Source organism: Micropterus dolomieu, linkage group LG06, assembly GCF_021292245.1.
Source record: "Micropterus dolomieu isolate WLL.071019.BEF.003 ecotype Adirondacks linkage group LG06, ASM2129224v1, whole genome shotgun sequence".
NCBI lineage: Eukaryota > Metazoa > Chordata > Actinopteri > Centrarchiformes > Centrarchidae > Micropterus > Micropterus dolomieu.
This window is the reverse complement of record NC_060155.1, coordinates 16,669,600-16,691,417: the sequence shown is the minus strand read 5'-3', so window position 1 is coordinate 16,691,417 and position 21,818 is coordinate 16,669,600. Positions and strand designations below refer to the sequence as shown.

The window sequence follows — 21,818 nt, the reverse complement described above, 5'->3', positions numbered from 1 at the left end:
GGAAGCCTTTGAATATGGATGGATGGAGTTTGTAATGATGGACCTGCCAATGATGTTCTATACGTTAAGGGGGTTAGTGCTACTTTAGACACAAAATTACATTTTATAAATGAAAGGGTGGTGGAACGAGAAAGGGGGCAGCTCATCATTCCCTATTCTTCCCTTTACATCCACACTTCTTACATCTAATCCATTCTATCCCTACTGTACCATAGTGTGTTTTACATGTAATTTCAACGGCCCAACATCACATCTCAGTCCCACTCCTCGCTGTACCACCATCTTTCAGCCTCAGATGTAATTATTCTCACTGTTCTCCAGCCACCACCCACCTCTCAAGAGATATGAGGCAACTCCAATTCAGCTCCACTCATCCTTGGGTAAACTCCAATATGTCTTATTGGCTCACACTGCATAAAGCACAAACAGAGATAAAAGTTTTTTTGCGCACTTCTGAGTCATGAGTAGACAGGAAGAGGGAGAAAGCAAGTAGAGAAAGGGAGACACACTGAGAGTGAGACAGAGAGACAGAGAGAGAGCAGGAGAAAGAAAAAAGTTGGTGTCAGAGAGCAAAGAGAAGACAAGCACAGCAACACACACACCACATTCATAAAATAGGGAAAATGTCCTTCACAGTTTCCTGCTGCTCGGTGCTGTTGTTGTTGTTGTCTTTGTGGTAGAGACACTGTGTGTGTGTGTGTGTGTGGCTGCGTCAGAATCAGTGGGCTAATGAAGGGAGCATTATGCCTCTGACGCACTCGCCGGTCCCATAGGGTTGGATGGAGGGAATAGAGAGGAGAGGAGGGGTTAGAAGAATCGTTCATCTCTCTGTGGTCTTGTAGTCACTGTTTTATATTAAATGAAATGTAGTGCGGACAGGACCATCATACAGGATTTTAACCACCCATGTTCTTTCCGATTGCCTTAACATTAGAGGTTTGTTTATATGAGAACTGGTGTCCCTCTTGAATACATTACATTGATTTCATTGTAATATGTAACATGGCTTCACATGTATCGTTATGTTTATTACAAGTCCAAAATGCAGAGTGTATTGGGCACTGTAAGCTTTATACTATATACATAACGTAACTTGTATAACTTGTATTCAAATTCATATGTATTCTTTTGGATCAAACCTTTCATAACATCAAACCTTGAAGAAGTGAAGCAGATTAAGAGATTCATTAATCTACTAGTTGATTGATGAATGATTATCTGACATTTTAAAATAAAATACCCACCAAGGATCATCTCGCATAAGCTTTTCAAATGTGAATTTTTCTTAGTCTAGTAAATTGACTGCATTTGTTTGTTTTTTAGAGGGGTTTTGGATCTTTGTCAAACAAAAAAGCTATTTAAATATGTCAACTTGAGGGCCTGGCATTTGCCACTATTATGTTTTTATGGACAAAGTCAATTGAGAATATAATCAGCAGATGAATAGATAATGAAACGGACTATTAGTGTCAGTTACTGCTGATGCCAGACACTGATGTACGATCAGAGCCTAATATGCAAGATTATTTGATTATTTACTGTGCACAATCTGTGTTTATTCAGATGCATATGGCAGCAGGATAGCAGGTGTACATGGAAAAAGCAGGAAGCCAAGCTTCTTTAATATATCGAGTGATTACACAGGTCTGTGATTCAAAATAATGTTTACTAGTTTACTAGTTTTTATTGAAGGTTGACTCCCAGAACTGCATGTTCCGTTGGTGTCGATGCACCACACAATATTTCACAAACCACATTTACTCAGACACACACACATTGGCCTTCGTTGCCATAGAAACTCAGTTTCAGGATGATTCTAATCAAGATCGTATCAGTCACACGTTGTGCCTCACAGATTGCATTCAGGTGTTCAACACAGATTAACACACAAACCACCAGTAATTACAACACACCTTTTATTTCATTACATCATTTTCAAGGCCAAATCACAAATAAATAAGGAAGGAGACACTTGCAATAGCCCAGCTTGCAGGGCCACTTAACCACACAAAACAATGAGACCCCATTCAGAATTATTAAATATGTTAGCAGGAGACTTTAACCTGTACAATTATTGGTAAGTTTGAATGTACTTTGATTATCGACCCCCTCCCCTCTCAACCTATTTACAATGCAAGTGAAAACAACAGGAGTGGTGAAATTCACCGTTAGGCCACCCCACTGTCTTTGCCTTGACATTTGGGATGTACAAATGAATGTAGCAGGACACGGCATGTGTTGCAATCAACAAAAACACGAGGGCTTCACATTCTTAAGACCCCTGAAGAAAGCTCATGTGTCAGAAGGCAACTAGTCGCCTCTATCCAGGCAGAGGAGAAGCAGCACAGCACAGTAAGCTACTGTCCACAGAAACTTCTGGAGAGAGACGTGTTATAAAAAACCAGGGAGGGGGGAGTGGGTTTCCGCCTCATCATGATGGAATTGTCAAATTTTTACATGCTAAAATAACCCTTCCACATTGAGCTAGTAGACATATGATGATAGAAGTAGTTAGAGTATCTGACTGTACCGGTTATTAATGCTAATTGCCTTCAATGAACGCAAAGCAGGATTTGCACTCCAAGAGGGTGGCTGCGGCACAGAGGTCGTCCTTACAAAGGACCAATGACCAAACACTATTTAATCTTTTGCTCATAAAGAGAAGAAAATCTGAAGCAAGGGTGTCCCTAGTACTGATGCCATTCAGAGATCCCCACCAATCTGGAAACCTACAGTAATTAATGAATATGTTATACACAAGTTCAAATAAATGGTTGACAAAACCGTAGACCCTTTTTATATACATTACACATACAGCATCATACACATAAACCAATTTAAAGATACAGAAATGTAATTTGCACTCTATGAGGTCAAGTGAGCTTATGCTATATACTCACTATTAAATAAGGAGTGTATTTATAAGAATATTTTTCAGTTGTTTGACTAGAGTCTGATTCTCTGTCTTTCTCTCTCAAATATATATTCAAGTGCTTTGGTACAGTTGCACTTTCCACCATGCAATTTCCACAATGCCAAATGAAATTTTCACTCTACAGTTTTACGTTACATTGTTTAACACAGTATGTTCAAATCAGTGTCTCTCTACAATCCACTTCTTAATTCCAATGCTTACATTCCCACAAGTCTTCCAATATGCGCTTAAGTTGAAAGTAACAGGCTTACACATTCATATACACTACGGAGGGGCTACTGTCTGTGCGTTTTTCCTTCCTACATACTTTATACTTGAGTTTAAAATTTGTGTATACATATTGCACATTCATTTTGTATTTCATATTCATAAGTAAAAAAAGTTCAAAGTAACAGTAACTAGACCTATGGCAAAAAGGATAACATGAAACCAATGAAAGGCTAACTAATGTAACTATTTTTCTATGGTAGGTTAAGTTCCCTTGGAGACATCCATATGGTGCATTGGTCATGACTGGAGGAATACGTGGCAGATGTGGCAGGGCTACGGTATGTCAATGAACCACCAAAATAACCAATAAGACACAGGTTGGGAGGCATCCAGGGGCTGCTAAGGTATGGGGGAAAAATTAAGCTTGGGGCAAAGAGCAGGAATGGTAAAAAATTCCCATTAGATGCCTTTTTACAATTGATATTGGACCCTGCTGCAAAGGCTGACAGCAGAAGGGACTGGAATCTGGATCGCTTCCACTAGTCAAGTCAGTAAAAAACACTCAAAAAGGTACCTACTTTGGGACACAGGCAAGTAAAGGGAGAAAAGGACAAAAAAAACAATCTTGTAAACAAAGCTCATGAAAGTACAATAAGCGTAAACAAATTGGCAATAAAAAAATAAGAGGATAAAGAAATACAAACCCCACTTAATAATGCAACCACAAAAGTACAGTAAGAAAAGCTATTTTAAAAACATCTTAACGCTCAATCTCTCGTGGCTATACAACACTGATTCCTCACACACAGAAATACTCATCAAAATGGGTTTTCAAAGCTGAGAAACCAAACACCAAAGAAAAACATAAATTAAAAAAACATTAAAAGATAATTCAGATCCCTGCATAGATTCCAAGATCAATGTTACTTAAATCCCAGGCTGGGATCCCTCTATCAGGCTCATGGCTAGCCCATTTCCCTGCCAGGTATCTGCACTACCAGTCCACGTCCAACTGGTGGAAGGCTCCAGAGAGCAAGGGAGGAGGAAGAGAAGCGGCAGAGAGGGCGCGCTGACATTGATCCCGAGACATCTAGCCTGACATTTGTTTCACTTCGAGTCACGCAGACATTCCGGCTTCATGTGCCGCCTCGGTTGTCATAGCAACTCAAAGGGCTAGATCCATCAAAAGAGGGACGGCGAGTGCGTCGCACCGTGCGCATCTGGGTGGTTCAGTTATCTGTGAGCGGGACCTCTTGTCTTTTGGTCTTGACAGAGAGCGTAAAGCTGAATTCCCCCCCCTCCTTTGATCGAAGCTGGTCGCAGGGAAGCTGAGGAGGAGGCGCATGAGACGCTATATGTGTCTGTATTAATGTGTGGGTGTTTCCTGTATCTAAAGTACAACTCCTCTCAAAGTAGTCCAGGTAGTGGCTTCTGAGCTCCTTGTATATGTGTGCAAGTATATATGTGTATGTGTTTCTGTGTTGTTTGGAGTGTGTCTGTCTGTTATTTTCCACCGTACATCCTCTCAATGTCTTCCTGATAGTGTGTTTTCAGCTCCTTGCGCTTCAGCTTGAATGCATCAGTAACCAAGCCAGTCTCTGGTGTCCACGGCTCAGCGCTCAGACGGATCTTCTTGGGGATCTCAAATCGCTCCAGTTTTGCTGGTTGGGATGAGAGCAGAATTCACAAGTCAGAGTGACAGATAACAGTGTAATACTATCACTATCTACTGTCACTGTAATACAGACACTATCACACCAAAACTGATAACTTGACAGAGCGTACCACCAGTTGCGCCACTTTAATTAGACATTTAAGACATGCATAAGCAGGATGAATATGAGTGAATAAGACAGAAAGCCCCCCCCCCCCTTACCTGAGATAGCAGCCTCAGTAATGATGCGGAGGACCTCCTTCTCCATCTGCGAGTTGTTGCAGATCTCCTCCAATGTGCCCCTCACCTGCATCTGCTCCGCCATGGCCATTAGCTGCTTGTGGTTAGGCACCACAAAGCTGATCACATACGACTGGTCACTGAAAAATTAGTACAAAAGTTTAGCGAGAGAGACAACAGGTTATGAATGGACACCAAGAAAGAGATTTAACTTGAACTGACGTCTGGAAGAAATGGATTCAGCCGGACTGTGTGCGGGACTGTACCTGTTGGCATAGGCACAGATGTTGTCTATGAGTGAGCAGTTCTTCAGAACAGCCTCCACTTTTCCCAGAGAGACATACTCGCCTGCCTGCAGTTTCACCAGGTCCTTTTTACGGTCTATTGAACAAGAACACACGTTACAGTCCTAACAGATGTAACACTTGTACCGTACATGTGTACACTAGTGTGAGGATTTCTTACCGATGATCTTGAGGCATCCGTCAGGGTGGAACTCTCCAATGTCTCCCGTACAGAACCATCGCTGGCCGTTCCTATCCACGAAAAAGTCATCACAGTTCTTGGTTTCATTTTTGTAGTAACCCATCGTTACATTGGGACCGCCAATCAAAATTTCCCCCCGTGGGTTGGGCTTGTCTGTGCTGTAGTAACCACCTAGAAGAGCGAAAACCTAATTAGATGGGAAATTTCAACCCTTTTGTTGGCTTCTCTGAAGTTTGGTTTGTTGGCATTTCACTCACCCTCCTCCCAGTCCTTCAGTGTGATCTCAGAACAAACCAGTGGAGCACCAACCCTCCCTGTGCTGTAGTCCCAAACTGAAAATAAAACACCAGCAAAAAGTTGTGCATTAGCGTGCTAAATGTAGGCAATAACTGCAAATTATCCGCTCCCCTCTTAATTTCCCAAAAGGCGTCAAAAACAACCACTGTTTCACATTTCCTTCCTCCCTTTATGAAACCCATTCTCTTACTCTCACTGATGGTGCCAGCTCCACAGGTCTCCGTCAGGCCGTAGCCCTGCCCCACAGGGCAGCACATGCAGATGTTCATGAAGTGCTGTGTGGCTGCCGAGAGCGGAGCTCCGCCAGAAAGCAGCACCCGCATGTTCCCTCCCAAGAGCGCACGCACCTGTTTGAACACCAGACTGAGGGGGAGGTGGAGGATGAAAACAAAAATATACAGCATGGAGATGATGAGTGACGGGTACCAACAACACCTCTAACAAAGACTAAAAAAGCCATTCGACAAACTATAGCAATAAATCTACTTAGCATCTGGATATTGACTTATAATGAAGAATGCTCTGTGCAAACATAATATGCAATGATTCACATATGCTGGAGACACAGGGCCCTGTTGTAACGATAGGGTATTGTAAGTGCATGGCTTGAAGCGCGTGGCACAGTTGCTTTTGGGGCGTGTCCAATTCCAATATTGCTAGTTTAAGCCAGGTGTGCTTGTACCTTTGCGCATTGCTATTATAATGGCAGATGAATCGCGCATTATTAAAACCATCAACTGATTGACTGAATTGCAGACTCACAAGTAGGGGGAGGGGGATTCGGACAGAAGTGTGGACATGATATAAAAACTGTCTCTGAACACAAAGCCTAATGTTACTGTGCAGCTCTGTGGTTTATAAGTGAAGTGTCTGAACTCCACTGCAGACAGACAGACGCTGTCTCCTCTATGAAATGTCTGGATCCTCACTGCGTTGCGTAATTATAAACTATGATTAACCGGTTGTGGGTCACAACTGTTCCCTACACAAGTTTCTTTATTTTGTGTTTTATTGCTGTGTAAGGGTCTTTAATGATTTACTTTCATGATTAGAGAGACTGCTGTCAGTCATTTTAAACGCTTCCATGTGCGCAGTAAAGTCACAGCAAATATTGTGGGGAATTTAAGCAGCAAAATAAAAACTGTGTTATAAACATACCATGACAGGACAGAGGGAACTCTCCAGAGGAAACAGAATTCAACTTATAGCTTCTGAAATAATTTAAATGCTCTGATGGAGGACTGATCAAGAAGACGGCTGCTTTACTACAAACAGAACCTGGACTGTGTGTGCAACATTAGATCCTGACCGATCCTGTCAGCGTGTCGAGAAATTTTAATAATGAATGAAGTTATGCTGCTGTCCCTCGTCCTTAAATTCGCACAGCGTCTGTCTTGCCATCAGAGTAACACTCACCTAAAATAACAAAATAACGGGAAATACTGCGCCATTGACTTTAGACCTTTTTTTTGGTCAATGGCGCAATTGCTCTCTGCTGCCTCAAGATAGCAATGCACCAACAATTTGCCCGACCACTTAAGACCAACACTCCCATGGGCGCACAGATGGACGCAATTGCTTTTGCTATTTAAACAACGTGGCCGCTTGGCATGAAAATGACAACTGCGTCGGTTGGAAACTAGCAATGACACTTGCGCTGAGCTGTGCATTGGATGTACTGATAGGGCTCTCAGTGTCAACAAGAATTTGTACTAGGGAAGAAAACGGCAACTGTAGGGGAAGACTTGTCTATACGGAAATATAATATGTGTACTACCTGTCACAGAGAGGTGTGCTGTAGCCCCTGGAGATCTGCTCCATCTTGTAGTTGTAAGCCAGCACAAAGAGCATCTTCTGGAATTTGCTCATCTCCTCCACTTTGGTCATCACATTCTTGTAGATTCGATCCATGATCTCCTACACACAACAGGAAGGAAAACTCTAGTTAAATAGAGACATTTTAAGTCTATACTTTGTCAAATATATTTCAAGGTCTGACTGTAGCATGATACATAATAGTTAGAGGCCATATTACTAGTAAAATTGAATCAATGGGTTTGTGCAGTGATAAAAACAGACTTACTGGTACAGCAGCCATGAGAGTAGGTTTCAGCACGCTGGTATCCCCTTTACTGCCCTTCTTTATCTTGGTGGACTGTTAAAAAGAAAACAAAAATAAATTGGTCAACTCTGAGTGACCTATTTATCTCAGTCTGTAGTAGGTGCAGGACCATGCAGAGCTTAAAAAGTTACCATAAGCATCCTAAATGAAAAGGAAAATAAAAAATGGATAGGATCTAGGGATGTTTTGTTAAGGGAGTTTAAGAAGGAGCAAAATCATTCCATCTCAGCTGGAGATCCAGAGGACCTATGTCTTAGTAATATGTGACTGTAATGCATCCAGGGGAGACATACAACACTGACTGTGACAAAAACATGCTGGCCACAAGGTGTGTGTGTGCTTTTATATGCTGACCTGGTCGGCGAGAGTCTGAGGGGAGGAGTAGCCAATGCGACAGCCATGGGAGATGCACACCAGTTCGGCGCTGAGCTCTAAAACATGCGCCAGCGGCAGGTAGCCAATGTAGGTGTCTGCTTCACTGCCAGCACAGAAAATAACAGCAGCTGCGGTTAATTTCCACAAAGGACGCAGAAGGCAACACAGTGAGGTGTGACACAAAGAGAGAGCAGATGGTAATTGAGTACATGAGGAGCGATAGTGATAGCCTATGTGTATTAGAGAGAAACAGCGTGATTGTTTGTAGATTTAGGAGAGTTGCAGAGTGCAAGATAAAGAGGGGGGGGAAGTGTCAGAGAAATAGCAGTGAATGGGATATGGGCATACTTGAGGTTAGGAATCCGCTCAGCCATGCCAGTGATTCCAGCAATGATGTTGCCATGGGAGATCATGACACCCTTGGGGATGCCTGTGGAGCCACTGGTGTACATGATGACGGCAATGTCCGAGGGCTCTGGCTGCCTGCGGTCCACTGCTACTGCAGGAACAGAAGAGCGGAGAGGTGATGGTTAGAGAGGAAACGGATCACAACAGAAAACATTATTAACTGTAATACGTTATTCTGAAGAAATGTCTGCTTCTTTTTAACGGCTACCACTAACGACTGATTCCATTAGTCTGCCGATTATTTTCTAAATTGATTATTTAATCTATAAAATGTCCAAAAGCCAAAAATATTTAATTTCCAATTATATAAAACAGATAAAAGCAGCTAATCAAACCATAAATTGCTTGATAATTGACTTATCAAATTCAAATTAGTTGCTGGTTAATTTTCTGCCAATCATATAATGAATTGTAGTTTCAGCCCTTATGTTTTGTATAATCTTTTAGAATCTGTATAAAGTGGGAGATGCCTAAAACATACAAAGGACAGTCATGTCAGAGGGCTCTGGCTATGGGCAGGTTTGAAGAAAAGTACTTCTGTTCTGAATTTTCTGCATATACTCACCTAAATAAACACTTTGATTATGATTTTGTTTTAGCTAGGGCTGGGCCCAAATATTCGATCGTTAAGTTCACATTCAATTTTTAATAATGAGATTCGAATATTGAGTTTTTTTCCCCGCGCACCTGACCTTCGCACACAGCAGTGAATGTAATGCCCCAGTTCACATCAAAGAGAAAACAAAATGAAGCCCTCAGCTGTAAGGCAGCAAAACTGAGGGATGACAATGGCAGTGTGGCAGTTAAAAAAAACAAACAACAACATAATGAACACATTCAAATAATTATATTTGGCTGATTATAGAAGAAGAACATTTAGTATGCTATAATAATAGTTAAACGTGAATTATGCATGATAACATGTTGTTTAGTTCCGCTACTGGAAGTAGCGCTCATCCCGTCTGCTATCCCTGGAACCCTACCAGGCTAAATTATTCACGGATTCTACTGTGGACCTGCTCGGGTCAGACTCTCTCACTCTGGATTCTCATCTACGGTTCCCCCTGCTCTGTACCTTCGATTATTTGCTTTTAATTACTACTGAAGCTTCAAAGCTCAAAAAAAGACATTCAGGCCAGCACTAGTTTTAGCCCGATCCCTTCTTTCTCTGAATCTTAATGCACACATGGTTTAAATGATTGCAATCTTCTATGTAATCTTCCAAGATAATATTGTGTTTTCTTTATCAAATAGTTTAAAAAGAAAAGTATAAACTTGGCTCCAGTGACAGCCGTAGCACAAACAGAACTTCTGTTTCCCCCGATTTTCCTGAAAAGTCGACCAATGTCATTGGGAGTTTGGCAAGTGGTGATTCGACCTCTTGCTGACGCTGTCACGCACAGCACATCACTCCAATTACACACCAGGGTGTTGGCTTTGTATTAAGCCTCGATCAGTGTGCTTCCATTTCCCTGACAAAATTAGAAAGCTTTTTAATTACATTGTGCAAATACTCACTATTTTCAGGCTTGGATCCCATCTCCATCACAGCATCCATGCTGTAGATCGTGATACCTCTGGGGATGTTTGGCCAGCTTGTAGGTTTACTGTCCACTACAATGACATACTGCAGCCTCGGCACATCACACAGTATGGCCTGGGACATGGAGTGGGATGAAGTTGGGGGGAAAAAAAGTAATTATGCAAATGGACTAAGCTTTGTATCAAGTCCTAATGTTACACAGAATACACAGACGGTAATACAGTGACATATCAGTGAACTGAAAGTGCAGGGCCTTGTTAATGACATGGGGACAGATGATGACACCAAAGCAGGTACCTTCAGACGGCTCTGAAGCAGGTCTTTGCTTGTGATGATGTGCGTGACCTCGGTCTCGTTCAGGCCGTGGGAGATGGCCATGGGTCCGAGAGTGGCATACAGGGTCACAACTGTCAAAATTCAAATCCAGCTGGTCAGTCATCTCAAGTGCTTTTTTTTTTTTTTATTGTAGGCCCAAGACTGTCTGAACACACACATCTGTCACTCACGTGGGAAATTGTACATGAAGCAGGCCTGCGCTGCCATGATCCACTCCGCTCTGGTCTCACAGAAAATGGCGATGTTACACTGAGGCTTCTGGCCGAGAGCTGCCAGACCGCTGCCGAAACACTTTGCTGCCCGGTAGGCGTCTTCGTACGTCAGCCAGTTATAGTTTCCTAGAATTACCTGCACACAGCATGCAAAGGTATATGCAATATATTCAGGATTGTTTCCACATACTTCACCACACACCATGAAAACTGATGTATGTGCATACATTCTACAGGTCTGGAAGCTTCAGAGCATCTTTTCATGAGCTGTTTACAACAAATATAAACAGAATGCTTAAATGTATTTTTGAACCTTAAACCCATGGTAACCACATTGGTGGAATTAATATGAGCACTGTTCTGTATTGCAATATAAAAAGGTTATCGCGCAATACTGACAGCGTTGAATCTGAAAGAGGTCTGATGTTACCAGTCAAACAACATCATCGTTCATATGCAGTCAGTTAGCGCCATCTACAGGGCTTTTTCTACTATGCAGGTGTTAATGAGAAGGCTCTCAGCTGTGAGACAAAGGACCAGTAACACTGCTGCTCTTCCACCCACATTCCTCACACTGTGCACAGTGGCAGACTGCACTGGCAGCCTCACAGGCACAAGCAAACTTTCTGTAAACCTGTAACACTTGAATACACCCTTGCTCCTAACAAAAGACCACACATTTAAAATAATAATGAAACAAGGTGATAAACAGTTTGGTGCAACAGGAACGCGGTCAGCATCTCTCACCTTCTTGAAGACCTTGCCGTTAGGCTGGAGCTCATCTTCCTCACTGAGGACCTCCCTGGTGCCCAGACAGTCTCTCTGTGGAAACCTCTCTGCAGCATATTCAAACATTTTGTCCAGGGTGTCCACCCCGGGGTGCTGCCATGCCACCAGCTTCTCTTCGCTGTTGATGGCCCTATAAGGCCCTGCTGGGCCACTAACTGAGCGTGCCTTGATCCTGCGAGCCCGTTTCAAGTTGCTGCCCGCTCCGGAGAAGAAGTACCAGGGTATGAAGGTGATGACAGAGTAGACCCAGACCGCAGAGCGGAAGACATGAAGCAGCAGGGGGTTTATGTCCTCCTTCAACTTCATCTTTGAAGAGCAATGATACACTGCACTTGTCAATGCTCTTTAAGTATTTTGACTGGCTGCTGAGGCTGAAGGTTGTAGGCTGCAACAAAGCAACAGAACATGAAATTTTAGTACACTGTGTTTTTATCAGCACATTTTGGAAATATCTAGCTGCAGCAAATGTGATCTACTGCCATTAATCCTTGCTTGCCTGAAGACCGCCTCTGCCTATTCTTAGGCTGGCTTCTCAGTCAGCCCTATTTACATCACCAGATCCGCTGGCCCTGCTGCTCATGATTCCAGCCATGAAAACATGACACTACAACACTTAACATAATCATGTTTAGTGCTGAAATGATTAGTTAATTAATTGATTAGTTGATGGCACATTAATTGTCAATTGCTGCTTTTCTTCCTAATACATACAGCTGAATCAAGCAGTGGTTGCATTTAAGCCAAGAAAAGACTAGTTTGCAACCTATACCATGATGTTTAATATTGTTTGCAAATGCATCTATACAATGTTTTACACTAGATTCTGCTCTCACTAGATACTGCTTGTTTGCATATACTACAAAAACTCTGACCGTCTCCTGGAGAGCTCAGCAATTTCTAGTGTATTCTTAAGGCCAGATTGTAATTTCCAGTGTAGCTTGGTAGCCACTGATCTTGAGCATGCTACAGCTAGCGGCTGTGACTCATTCTGCAGCAGCTTAGAAGAGAGGTCTAGGTCACATGGGAGGTTAGTATAACCTGGCCAGTTAATGTAACATTACTGAGAAGAATCTAACACTTACCGAGCTGATGTGGGCTCCTCCTGCCCTTATGCAAACACAGGCTACAAGAAACAACCTCAGTATTACTCAGTAATTCTAAATGTTTAGCAGCACATTCAATAACATTTAATGATGCTCTTATTTAGATGAACAGTTTTCCTTCTTACATGCTACACTTCTATGGTAAACAGAGACACAGTTCGAGTCCTCACTCAAGTCAGTGTAAGGGGCCAACTAGGCTACTGGCCACCTGCACTGCACCATACTCTTGTGCTCCTGTAAGGACTGTGATACCATCACCAGTACAATATTACACAGGGTCCAATCTGTTTCTACACAACAATAGACGATTGCCTCTCACTATATGGAGGTCATATAAATTCAAGGCAGCATGAGTATGTGTTAGCGCGTGCACATGCACGTTTATGCAAGTCCTAAACTTCCTCATTTAGAAACTAAAAACAATCATTTCAAAGTGAGTCCATCAGTACGTCTGCCCATATCTATTATCAAACTGTATTTATACAGTATTTATATAGTACCGCTATAGGTAAAAGAAGCCAACTATTAGTGAAGGGTTTTATGAGAATGCAAATTGTCAGATTGCTCAGCTTTAAAACAGTACCTGACCTCACTATTAAGTATGTAAAGACATATTGCACAAACAGAGTCAACCTTACAGGTGAAGGCTGTTTCACCTGTTTTGCACAACTCACATACCATAACCAACGGACACAGTTCTACTGTATTTGGGCAAAGCAAATACACAAAGTCACAGGCACATCAGGAGGGTGAAACCTCGTGCTGCTTTGGTTCAACCCATGTCATACAGATATTCTAGTCCTTGTATCCTTTAATTTGAATAAAGTGGACACACCTGCTTCTAGATACTATTTCAGCAAGGTGGCACTATCAAAACAACAAAAAACACATTTCAAAAGAAAGCAATCAGCATGTAACACAGTTATAATGGTTAACCAGATATTCAGCTTAACAGCCAAGACTTCATGAGGAAGTGTAACTAAGTGTAATTAACTGTAACGTCAGTCCACCTGCTTATTGTGATAACAGCAGCATTAAAGAAACACACACATAAACAGATGCATAAAGTTTTAAGCGACCAATGTGAGGTATCTGTGCTTCCTTCAGCCACACCTAAGTTACTCCACAGTGATGCTAAATTACAAACGCTCCCTCTATGCTTTGAATCCGGTGATCACTTCACGCATTTTCCTCCATGTTATCGTATCAATCACACTGTTTAATCAAACGATGTGTCGTCATTTAAGTTACCATAGGCTGATTATTCTGCTTTCACTTGTTAATTGGGCTGTTATTAACGTGTTTCCTTTTTTCTCTGTGTCGTTCTTCTTCTGAGAAGCTCTAGATGCGGTGTCGTGTGTCCATAAGCTCACAACACATTGCTGTTATTATAACCTGCACAGGATTTTAGATATAATGTGCTACGCTATCAAAGTCTAACTACGTGAGCACATTTCCATGCTTATCAGCTAATAACAGGACATGTTCACTCCACAGGTCCGGTGTCTGAGGCTATAAAAAGGCTAGCGACGAAGCAGCATCAACATTAGCAGCTAGGGGACATCTCAAAGACGCGCTAGTAGCTAGCAAAGCTGAAAGCTAGCATTGTTAGCGCTCCAGCTAACCACTGCAGCTGTTGTTGGACCGCTGCTGGTGTGACGTTTGTAAAAATCAGTTTATTCATCAAAATGCAATCAAGAGTTTAAAGGCAGCGCACGCATCGTATTCTACACACATGTATGGCATATTAAAGGCGATATGCCGCGCTGTTGAGCAAACCGGTCGCTAACAATCAGTCCCACTCATCAACATCTGCAAAGCGTTCACGCAGCAACACATTCTCACCTCTTTTCTCAACCGCTACGTCTGAGTCGCTGCGGGATTGGTGGAGTGTGTTTATCCTTGTAACCACAGCACTGACATCATGTAGATACCATCTATCAACACGGTGTGTTTGGTCACAAATCACAACGGCAAGTTTGTTATAAAACGAATAAAAAATAAAGTAAAAAATAAATCTGAGCGTCACCGGGACATCGCTAGCAGCCCGGAAGCTGTTGAATGACGTCACGAGATTTCCCTGTCTGCGATTGGACCACTGGAGGTGGCGCGTGCTTGTCGCAGCGGGGACGTCAGCGAGGTTACTAGCGGTCAAAACTGTCAGGCCCGTCACCGGCAAAGCGAGGTGGGTTGAACCCATAATTAAACCCGCGTTGCCGGTTCATTTGAATGGGTCGGCCATTATTCTACCTGCTGTCGTGGCCAGGTTTAAACGCTTTTCGGTTTTGCTGTGTATCTTTTTTTAAAATTCAGTGGTGGGCATATTCAGCATTAAAGCTATGGCAGGCAATTTATTTCAGAAGCATTCTTTGCATCCCAACAGCAATCATTTAATCAAATGCTCTGAAACAAAAATGAATCTGTGCCCGGGCGGGACTGTAATAACCATGAATGATTGGCTGGCCTACCTGCCTGCCTGTCTACTTGCGCGCTCAGTGCCCATGCACTCACTCTGAAAGAACATGGCTGTTTCTCAATCTGCCTTCTTGTCTGTACTTGTGTTCTTGTGGACTTGTGAACTTGTGAAACGTCATCAGTCGCAGCCAAAGTACTGTTCCAATTCAAAAGTCCGCATCCAGCCAAGTACAGTCAAATACCCGGATGTGTTCTCGCCCCGCCCCTTTTACCGAGCCTGCATCGGTGGTGACTTGTGTGGACTTCGGATCGCCAGATATCCCAGAATGCATTTCGCCGCCAAAAAGATGAAATGTCGGACGAGAAAACTCAGAACTGTAATTTATAATACTGCTGTTCTTGTGACACATATAGTAGTTTTAAGAGTTTTTTATGCGGGAATATAGTTGTTTAAACTACAAATATGTGGCTGATTTATCAAGACAGAGCTGATTTAAAAATTTGCTTCGACGTTTTCGGAGATGTGAGGTCCCGCCCGCTAACGGGTCCGGCCGTCATTAAATCCGCTGCTGTTCCAATAGCTGAATGACTGACGGCGTGCTCCCGTTCCTGGGAGTTTGTACTCCCGAGCCGAACTTGCCAAGTCCGAGCTTTAAAGTACAGAAGTCCGAACATGGGTAACTCCGTTATGAGAAACAGCCCATGTGTTTTGGGGGAGTGGCTTTGGAGGCGGTGGATACTTTACACCCCTTAGCTTTAACTAAAGAAAGGCAGAGAACGAACGTATGAACGATAGGCTACAAAAAAAGCCGTATTGTGAGTTACCTATGGAGCATAACATACTGAATATGTATCACAGTTGTGTGGGTAATTCATCTGACTGTGTGGGACTGCATACTCGAGTGGTGAACAGTCATCATCGGATCCCTTTGCCTTTCCTGAATGAAGCACGGTATGAAAGTGTTAATATGAAAAGCACCGAAACTCCAACTTCCCTCTATCTGTGGAGAGGTCTATAGCCTAGCCATGACTAGTGAGCAGATACAGTCCATGCTAGTGACTAACGTCAAAGCCTGTACACCAGAAATATTACCCAAACGTCTCTGCATAACCGCACCTAGCAATGGTCCTTGAAGGTACCATAGGTACATTTTTGAATGGCGTACCATTCATAAATATAATAAGCCATAAGAGTCTGAAGTAAGGTAAAGTAACAGTAGTTGTCTTCATTTCCAAAACAGAAAGCAAGTGAGAACAGCGAAAAAATGCATTTCCCCAAGTACAATATACAGTTTTTAAACTTTATGAATATTACCCTGTTGTGTTTTGAATATGTCAGACACCTGCACACCTATTTTATATTTATCCTATTAATGTCATATTTTCTTATAACAGTAGATTTAAAATGATTAATCAGAAATTAAAAGACATCACTGGATGATAAAAACAATACAAATACAAACAATAGAAACTCAGTCATACCAAATAAAGTTGATCATAGGAGGTGTCTGCTTAAAATCCCAGTGGGCCTACAAAAGACTACAGAAAATATTAATTAAAAAAAAACTCTTGCTCTAATAATGGTCACCCACAATCCAATAGAATCCAAATTATATCCAAGACATTTAGTCAGATTCTAATAGGCTACTGTTTATTGAGATGGTATTCAAAAGCCTCCATAAACAAAATACATCAAAACCGTAACAGTAGCTTTATGTATGACTTTAAATGCTTTAAGTGCAGAAAATACAGTATTGGCTTACCATTGCAAAATTAACTTTCAGCAGCTGGTGGTGCTAATGTACATTTCCCTCACCTCTATTCAGTAATACCTAACTGTAACTCACATAGCTTTTGCAATAGCTTCCATCATTTGCAATAGATTTTGCACAACAGTAACAATTTTATTAATTAAATAGACATAAAGAGGCTTTATCACAATTAAATATCATAATAACTGTTGTAGGTATCTTTAGCAAGAGAGACTTGTTCAGGGAATGTAAGAGATGTCTGCCCTGCTGCCTTGACTTGTAGCTCTTTGTACTCTAGCCTTAGCCTCTAACCTTATATATTATCCCGGTCAAGTTCTGTCCTCTCATTTTTCAGTATGGGATGATGAGAGAGAAGAGTGCGATCCAGATGAGGGTGATGGGTGGAGTAGATAAATGGAGGAGGAGGAGTTTGCCCTCCTTAACAAAAAAGTTAATACAAAGATTTATAGAAATCAGTTCCTTTCCCTAGACTGCAGTCATCTGACAGACACCATCCCCAATGGAGCCATCTGATGTGTTGATTAGTCATACTGCTACTGTTGAAAATATATATAGTCCCCTGTAAGTGGTGGCCATTTGAAAAAAAGAAGATGTAATTGGGCAGAATGCACCGCTGACTGCATAGTTTGCATAGTTGCAACACATAATGAAGAAGCTACTAAAAACAGTGGATGACTGCTTGGTAGTTGGTGTTACAACCCATCATTACTCTCCCTGTAAATTTGACCAAGAAACACTGAACCCTAAAATATCTCTTGGGTTGCTCTACTTGTTGTGTTTTGGCCACTCTGATAAAATGTATATGGGTGCATGTAGAAACTAAATAGAGTGACAGCTAGAGGCAGCAATTAAAAAAAAACCCAATGAATTATTATATATGTATTTTATTTAATATAATTTTATAATTTACACAGTAGGCTTGTGTTTCCTTTTTTTTTTCTTTGCTACATTCTCACTTATGTACACTAGAGGGAGTCAGTGAGCAATTCTTCTCTATCTAGGGCTGTTCGCTGCACTTTCACAATGCTATTTGTTTCAGCTTGACAGAGCAAGGATCCAACAGTGTTTGTATCTGTTTTCAGGACAGAGGAAACTTTTCTTTGACTTCTAAAGAGCGGCAAGATGAAAGTGAAATGACGAGGTAAGCCATGTTTGACACTTTGACCCTGGACATTGATCCCTTCTCATTGGCCTTTTCTAGTGCTTGCATGCTTGTTAGGCCATACGTCTGTACAGACATCGTCTGGCAAATATATGCACGCGCAAACTCACGCCTCTTCCTTCTCATGGACACACGCTTGGGCACAAACATCCACACAAGCGTGCGATCACATGACGAGCCAGAGTGCGCTCAGAGTGGTGATAATCGCTCTCCTCAGGCTATGTCTTTGAGGTCATCTTGATGGGACACAAAGCATCAGAAGGCAGATGTTTGGGGCAAAAGGAACACTTTCATCTCCTCTGTGAAATACGTGTGTCCAATCTGATAATGACACAAGGACACACTTTGCACACACTTAAGGGCAAGACACAGGAAGAGAGGAAATGTATCCTGTCTGTTTCTGGGCGACCCTGTCTTTCTTGACAGCCTGCACAGTGTCTAGTGGCTGTTCCCTCTGGATCCACCTATGGCAACCACTGACCAGTGTCATGTGACTTGTCAGGGAATTTACTTGTTGATATGCTCCGTTTATGTACTTGCTGCTCTCAAAGAGGCTTGCGCACACTGAAAACACCAAAGTTAAAAAACTTCAATGAAATCAATGTGCCTTTGCGAGAGGTGTATATAAGACATCACTGTTGCATATATTATATACATTACATATACTGTCTTTTAAAGTCAAACAAGTAAACTAATAACTTTTGAGCCCCTGGCTGATCAAGGAGCCCTTTGACGTTGTTAGACTTATAGGGAAAGGGGGGTGGGGGGGGATTAGTGAACAAAAGGATCCTTCTCTGTCATCAAAGAGGATCTGCTCCCAACTCATCCCCTGCTCTGTGGCGACAGCTTCTTATTTTTCGGGAGAGGGAGTGATGGCTCCAGGGAGGAGGGAAGGTGGGCAATAGTGAGAGAGTTTGATGGTAGGGGATGCAGATTTCAAAGTAATCTTTAACTTTAAGCCCTGTGGACCCTGTGAAATGAAGCTCTCTGCCCCAGACAGTGTTGCCTATGGCTCCCAGTGGGAGCCTGCCACCCCTTCTTTTTTCTCAAGCTTTTGTCACGGTGGCATTTAAGTGGCATTACTCACCGACTGGATGACCAAATGAAGCAGTCCCTTTGAGAGACCTGAAAGAGATAAATTTTAACTCCTGAGACCAGTGTCGCCTTTTAAAACAACACTAAGTGGAGCCAAATACCCACTGTGTTATTGGGATTCAGCAGATACCTGAACTAAATGGAGACATCTTCTTGAATCATTACTGAAATAATAACCCAAACCCAGTGAATTGAGAGCAACTCGTCTCATTACATTTTCTCAAAACAAAAACAAATACAATTAAGCATTCTTTTATTTCACACTTCCCTGTAACCTAAGACCTGGCCGTGGACCAAGTCGTTAGTGGAGGTTATATTTTTTTGCAGTTTATATGACTTGGGAAAGCAAACATAAGCCCATCAGATGATTTAAGAACCCTAGGAAGTCAAATGCACTTCCATTGTCTCACTACTTTACAACACTACTTATTTTGGCCCCCTACCCCAAAGTTATTTCTCTCATCTTGTGAAGGCTCACGTCCCCTCAGGGTCATTGGCCTGGGATCCCCCACTGTCCTAGTCCACCACGGGGAGTCAGTGTAATCACAGAGAGGTGGTTATGGGGTTAGCAGCTTCTGTTATTGACACAATAGGTCATGTTGTTAGAAAACAAGAGAAAAATAGAAAACAGAGACTGCAAACAGACTAACGTTTTGACACGACTGCATCATTAGAGTCAAAACTGACAGAGACAGGAGGCAAACAACGTATACAGTCAACCGAGAACAGGTGTACTATCATGATTGGATAGTTGAACAGGCTTTCAAATCTACTGAATAATGAATCCCAGAGTTGCCATAGCCACTGTCCAAGTACCATACCCCATGCATTAGAACCACATCAGAGACAAAAGAACACATCTTAGAGTAACAGAGATGAAAATGACAGAATACTAAAGAGGAGCTGCACCTATCAAGTACAACAAAAAGAGGAAACATCACTAATTCAGTTCTTCATTTAAGCCAAAAGGCTCTGCTGGAATCCAACATGCCTCTATGTGGATAATGTTAGGTGGTTTTCTAGTGTTAGAACAAACTAGTCTGTCTCTCGTATTTTGAGAACGTTTGACTGTGGTCAAGGAAGGCACAGAGGTGATATTATTTAAGATACATGACTTTTGAGGACATTGTAATGTACAGGGATAATGTTTTTGACCCTGCGTGGTAGAAGGGATTCGTAAGTAAGTAGTGTACCTCTAGTATTCTTGACTAACTGGGATTCCCTATCTGTATCTAGAGCCCTCTGGAGAGATATATGATGTGGGGTAACCACTGTACTGAGAATGCTCTATCTTTTCAGCAGCTTTAAATCTGTAACAGTATAGGCTACTGCAGTTTCTGTGCAGTCTTAAAGATGGCCTAATAGGAGTGTTGCAGATGAGCTGTTTTGGTGATTACTCTGAGCTCTCTGAAAGTGTGTTCCTGTGTAAGCCTTTATTATATATTGTAGCCTCAATAATACTGTTATTTTCTCTTGTTTCCCCTTGTGTAAAGTCTAGAAAGTGAACAAAGGTGTCATGCTGTTCCATAGTAAAAACGTTAGTAGTAGAATTTAAAATAGTGTCGAAGGCTGTAAATGAATCAGTGTTCTCCAGGCTCTGTTTTTCCTGTGGATGTTTGCTGCAGTCCTCAAACTGGGAAGCACCTGCTGTGTATTGCTTGGAGATGTGCAGAGAACCCTGTTTCAAATAGGATTATAGTAAATCATCCTGATAGCTTGACTCATACATACAGTATACACATACACCTGCTTGTACAGTTGGAAAATACATCGTATAAATAATTTAAGTGCAGGAAACAAATATGGGAGGAGATTAAGTATTACTATCATTAAAGTGAGTCTTTGCTAAAGTTTCCAATTGCATGACTGGTTAAAGTGTTCTTTCTCCTAATTAAGCATTTGAAATGTTTTATGGACATTGTAGATAGTGTACATATTTTGATTGAGCCATGATCCTCATAAAACCATCCATTTAGGTCACAACAGAGATTTTGAGTCATAGCAGGAAAAGCAGTGTTTTACTAATAACATTAAGGATGGCGCCTTTCTGTCAACGGTGTCCCAGTATGTGACAGTGAGCCAGCATGCACTAACACTAGGACCCTGCCATTGAAGTAGCTAAATGGAATTTAGCCATCATTCTTTTTTACACGTGTGCTTTGTCCTACTGTGACATGCAATCATCAAGGTATTCAAAAGGTGCATGACAAGAAACTGGTTCAAACCGGGGATGCTACATGACCTCAGGACGATTTACACAGGCTCTCAGAAATTGCACTAACCAAATTGAAACTGAATGGTCACAAATTGGAACCCATTTTAAAGTAAAAGCCACAGATATTCACAGATACTGAAGCATACAAGTGACAGAGAAATAAATAAACAAATGTCCCTTTTATTATACTGGCCAGCTTATAGCCTACGTTTGTGTGTCTTAGCTCTGCAGCCAGAGGATCACATTATATTTGGTGAGGGAACTGAAGTTGCTTGCTTCCGTTTCAGGTCAGTACTTCAACATGCACATTACCCAAGTGGGAATGAGAGAGAGTAGGGCGAGGCCACTGGCAACAAACAGACAAGGCCGACGGGCGGTGTGTTGTTAAAAAAAACTGAAATCGACAGTTATCGTAGCCTATGTGCAATGATAACAACCAAAATTAAGAA

The 21,818-nt window shown here is 41.9% G+C and overlaps 2 protein-coding genes across 8 annotated transcripts in view; one reads left to right on the top strand and one right to left on the bottom strand.

Moving 5' to 3' along the window:
- Positions 1-1,899: 1,899 nt before the first annotated feature.
- acsl3b (acyl-CoA synthetase long chain family member 3b) lies at positions 1,900-14,812 on the bottom strand. 3 transcript variants are annotated; one of them, XM_046052312.1, is made up of 15 exons: positions 14,556-14,812; positions 11,566-11,992; positions 10,777-10,954; positions 10,568-10,677; positions 10,246-10,384; positions 8,668-8,815; positions 8,299-8,422; positions 7,906-7,977; positions 7,600-7,739; positions 6,013-6,185; positions 5,783-5,857; positions 5,505-5,696; positions 5,306-5,420; positions 5,022-5,179; positions 1,900-4,806 (listed from the first exon to the last, which is right to left on the bottom strand). In XM_046052312.1, the coding sequence occupies exons 2-15, from the start codon at positions 11,911-11,913 to the stop codon at positions 4,649-4,651; spliced, it is 2,130 nt and encodes a 709-aa protein (XP_045908268.1). In that variant the 5' UTR covers positions 11,914-11,992; positions 14,556-14,812; the 3' UTR covers positions 1,900-4,648. The 3 variants fall into 3 exon arrangements, with proteins under 3 accessions (XP_045908268.1, XP_045908266.1, XP_045908267.1); XM_046052310.1 differs by having other exon boundaries at positions 8,668-8,818; positions 14,556-14,810; XM_046052311.1 differs by lacking the exon at positions 14,556-14,812 and adding an exon at positions 12,690-12,709 and having other exon boundaries at positions 8,668-8,818.
- A 634-nt stretch (positions 14,813-15,446) lies between these two features.
- Positions 15,447-21,818, top strand: part of pax3a (paired box 3a) — a 30,902-nt gene continuing 24,530 nt past the window's right edge. For 3 of the 5 annotated variants that reach the window (XM_046052322.1, XM_046052320.1, XM_046052319.1), the window contains exons 1-2: positions 15,798-16,077; positions 17,980-18,038. The gene's annotated coding sequence lies outside the window, so the exon portion shown is untranslated. Of the gene's footprint in view, positions 15,503-15,768; positions 16,078-17,979; positions 18,039-21,818 lie in introns of those variants that run through there. The other 2 variants (XM_046052321.1, XM_046052323.1) reach the window with 2 other exon arrangements.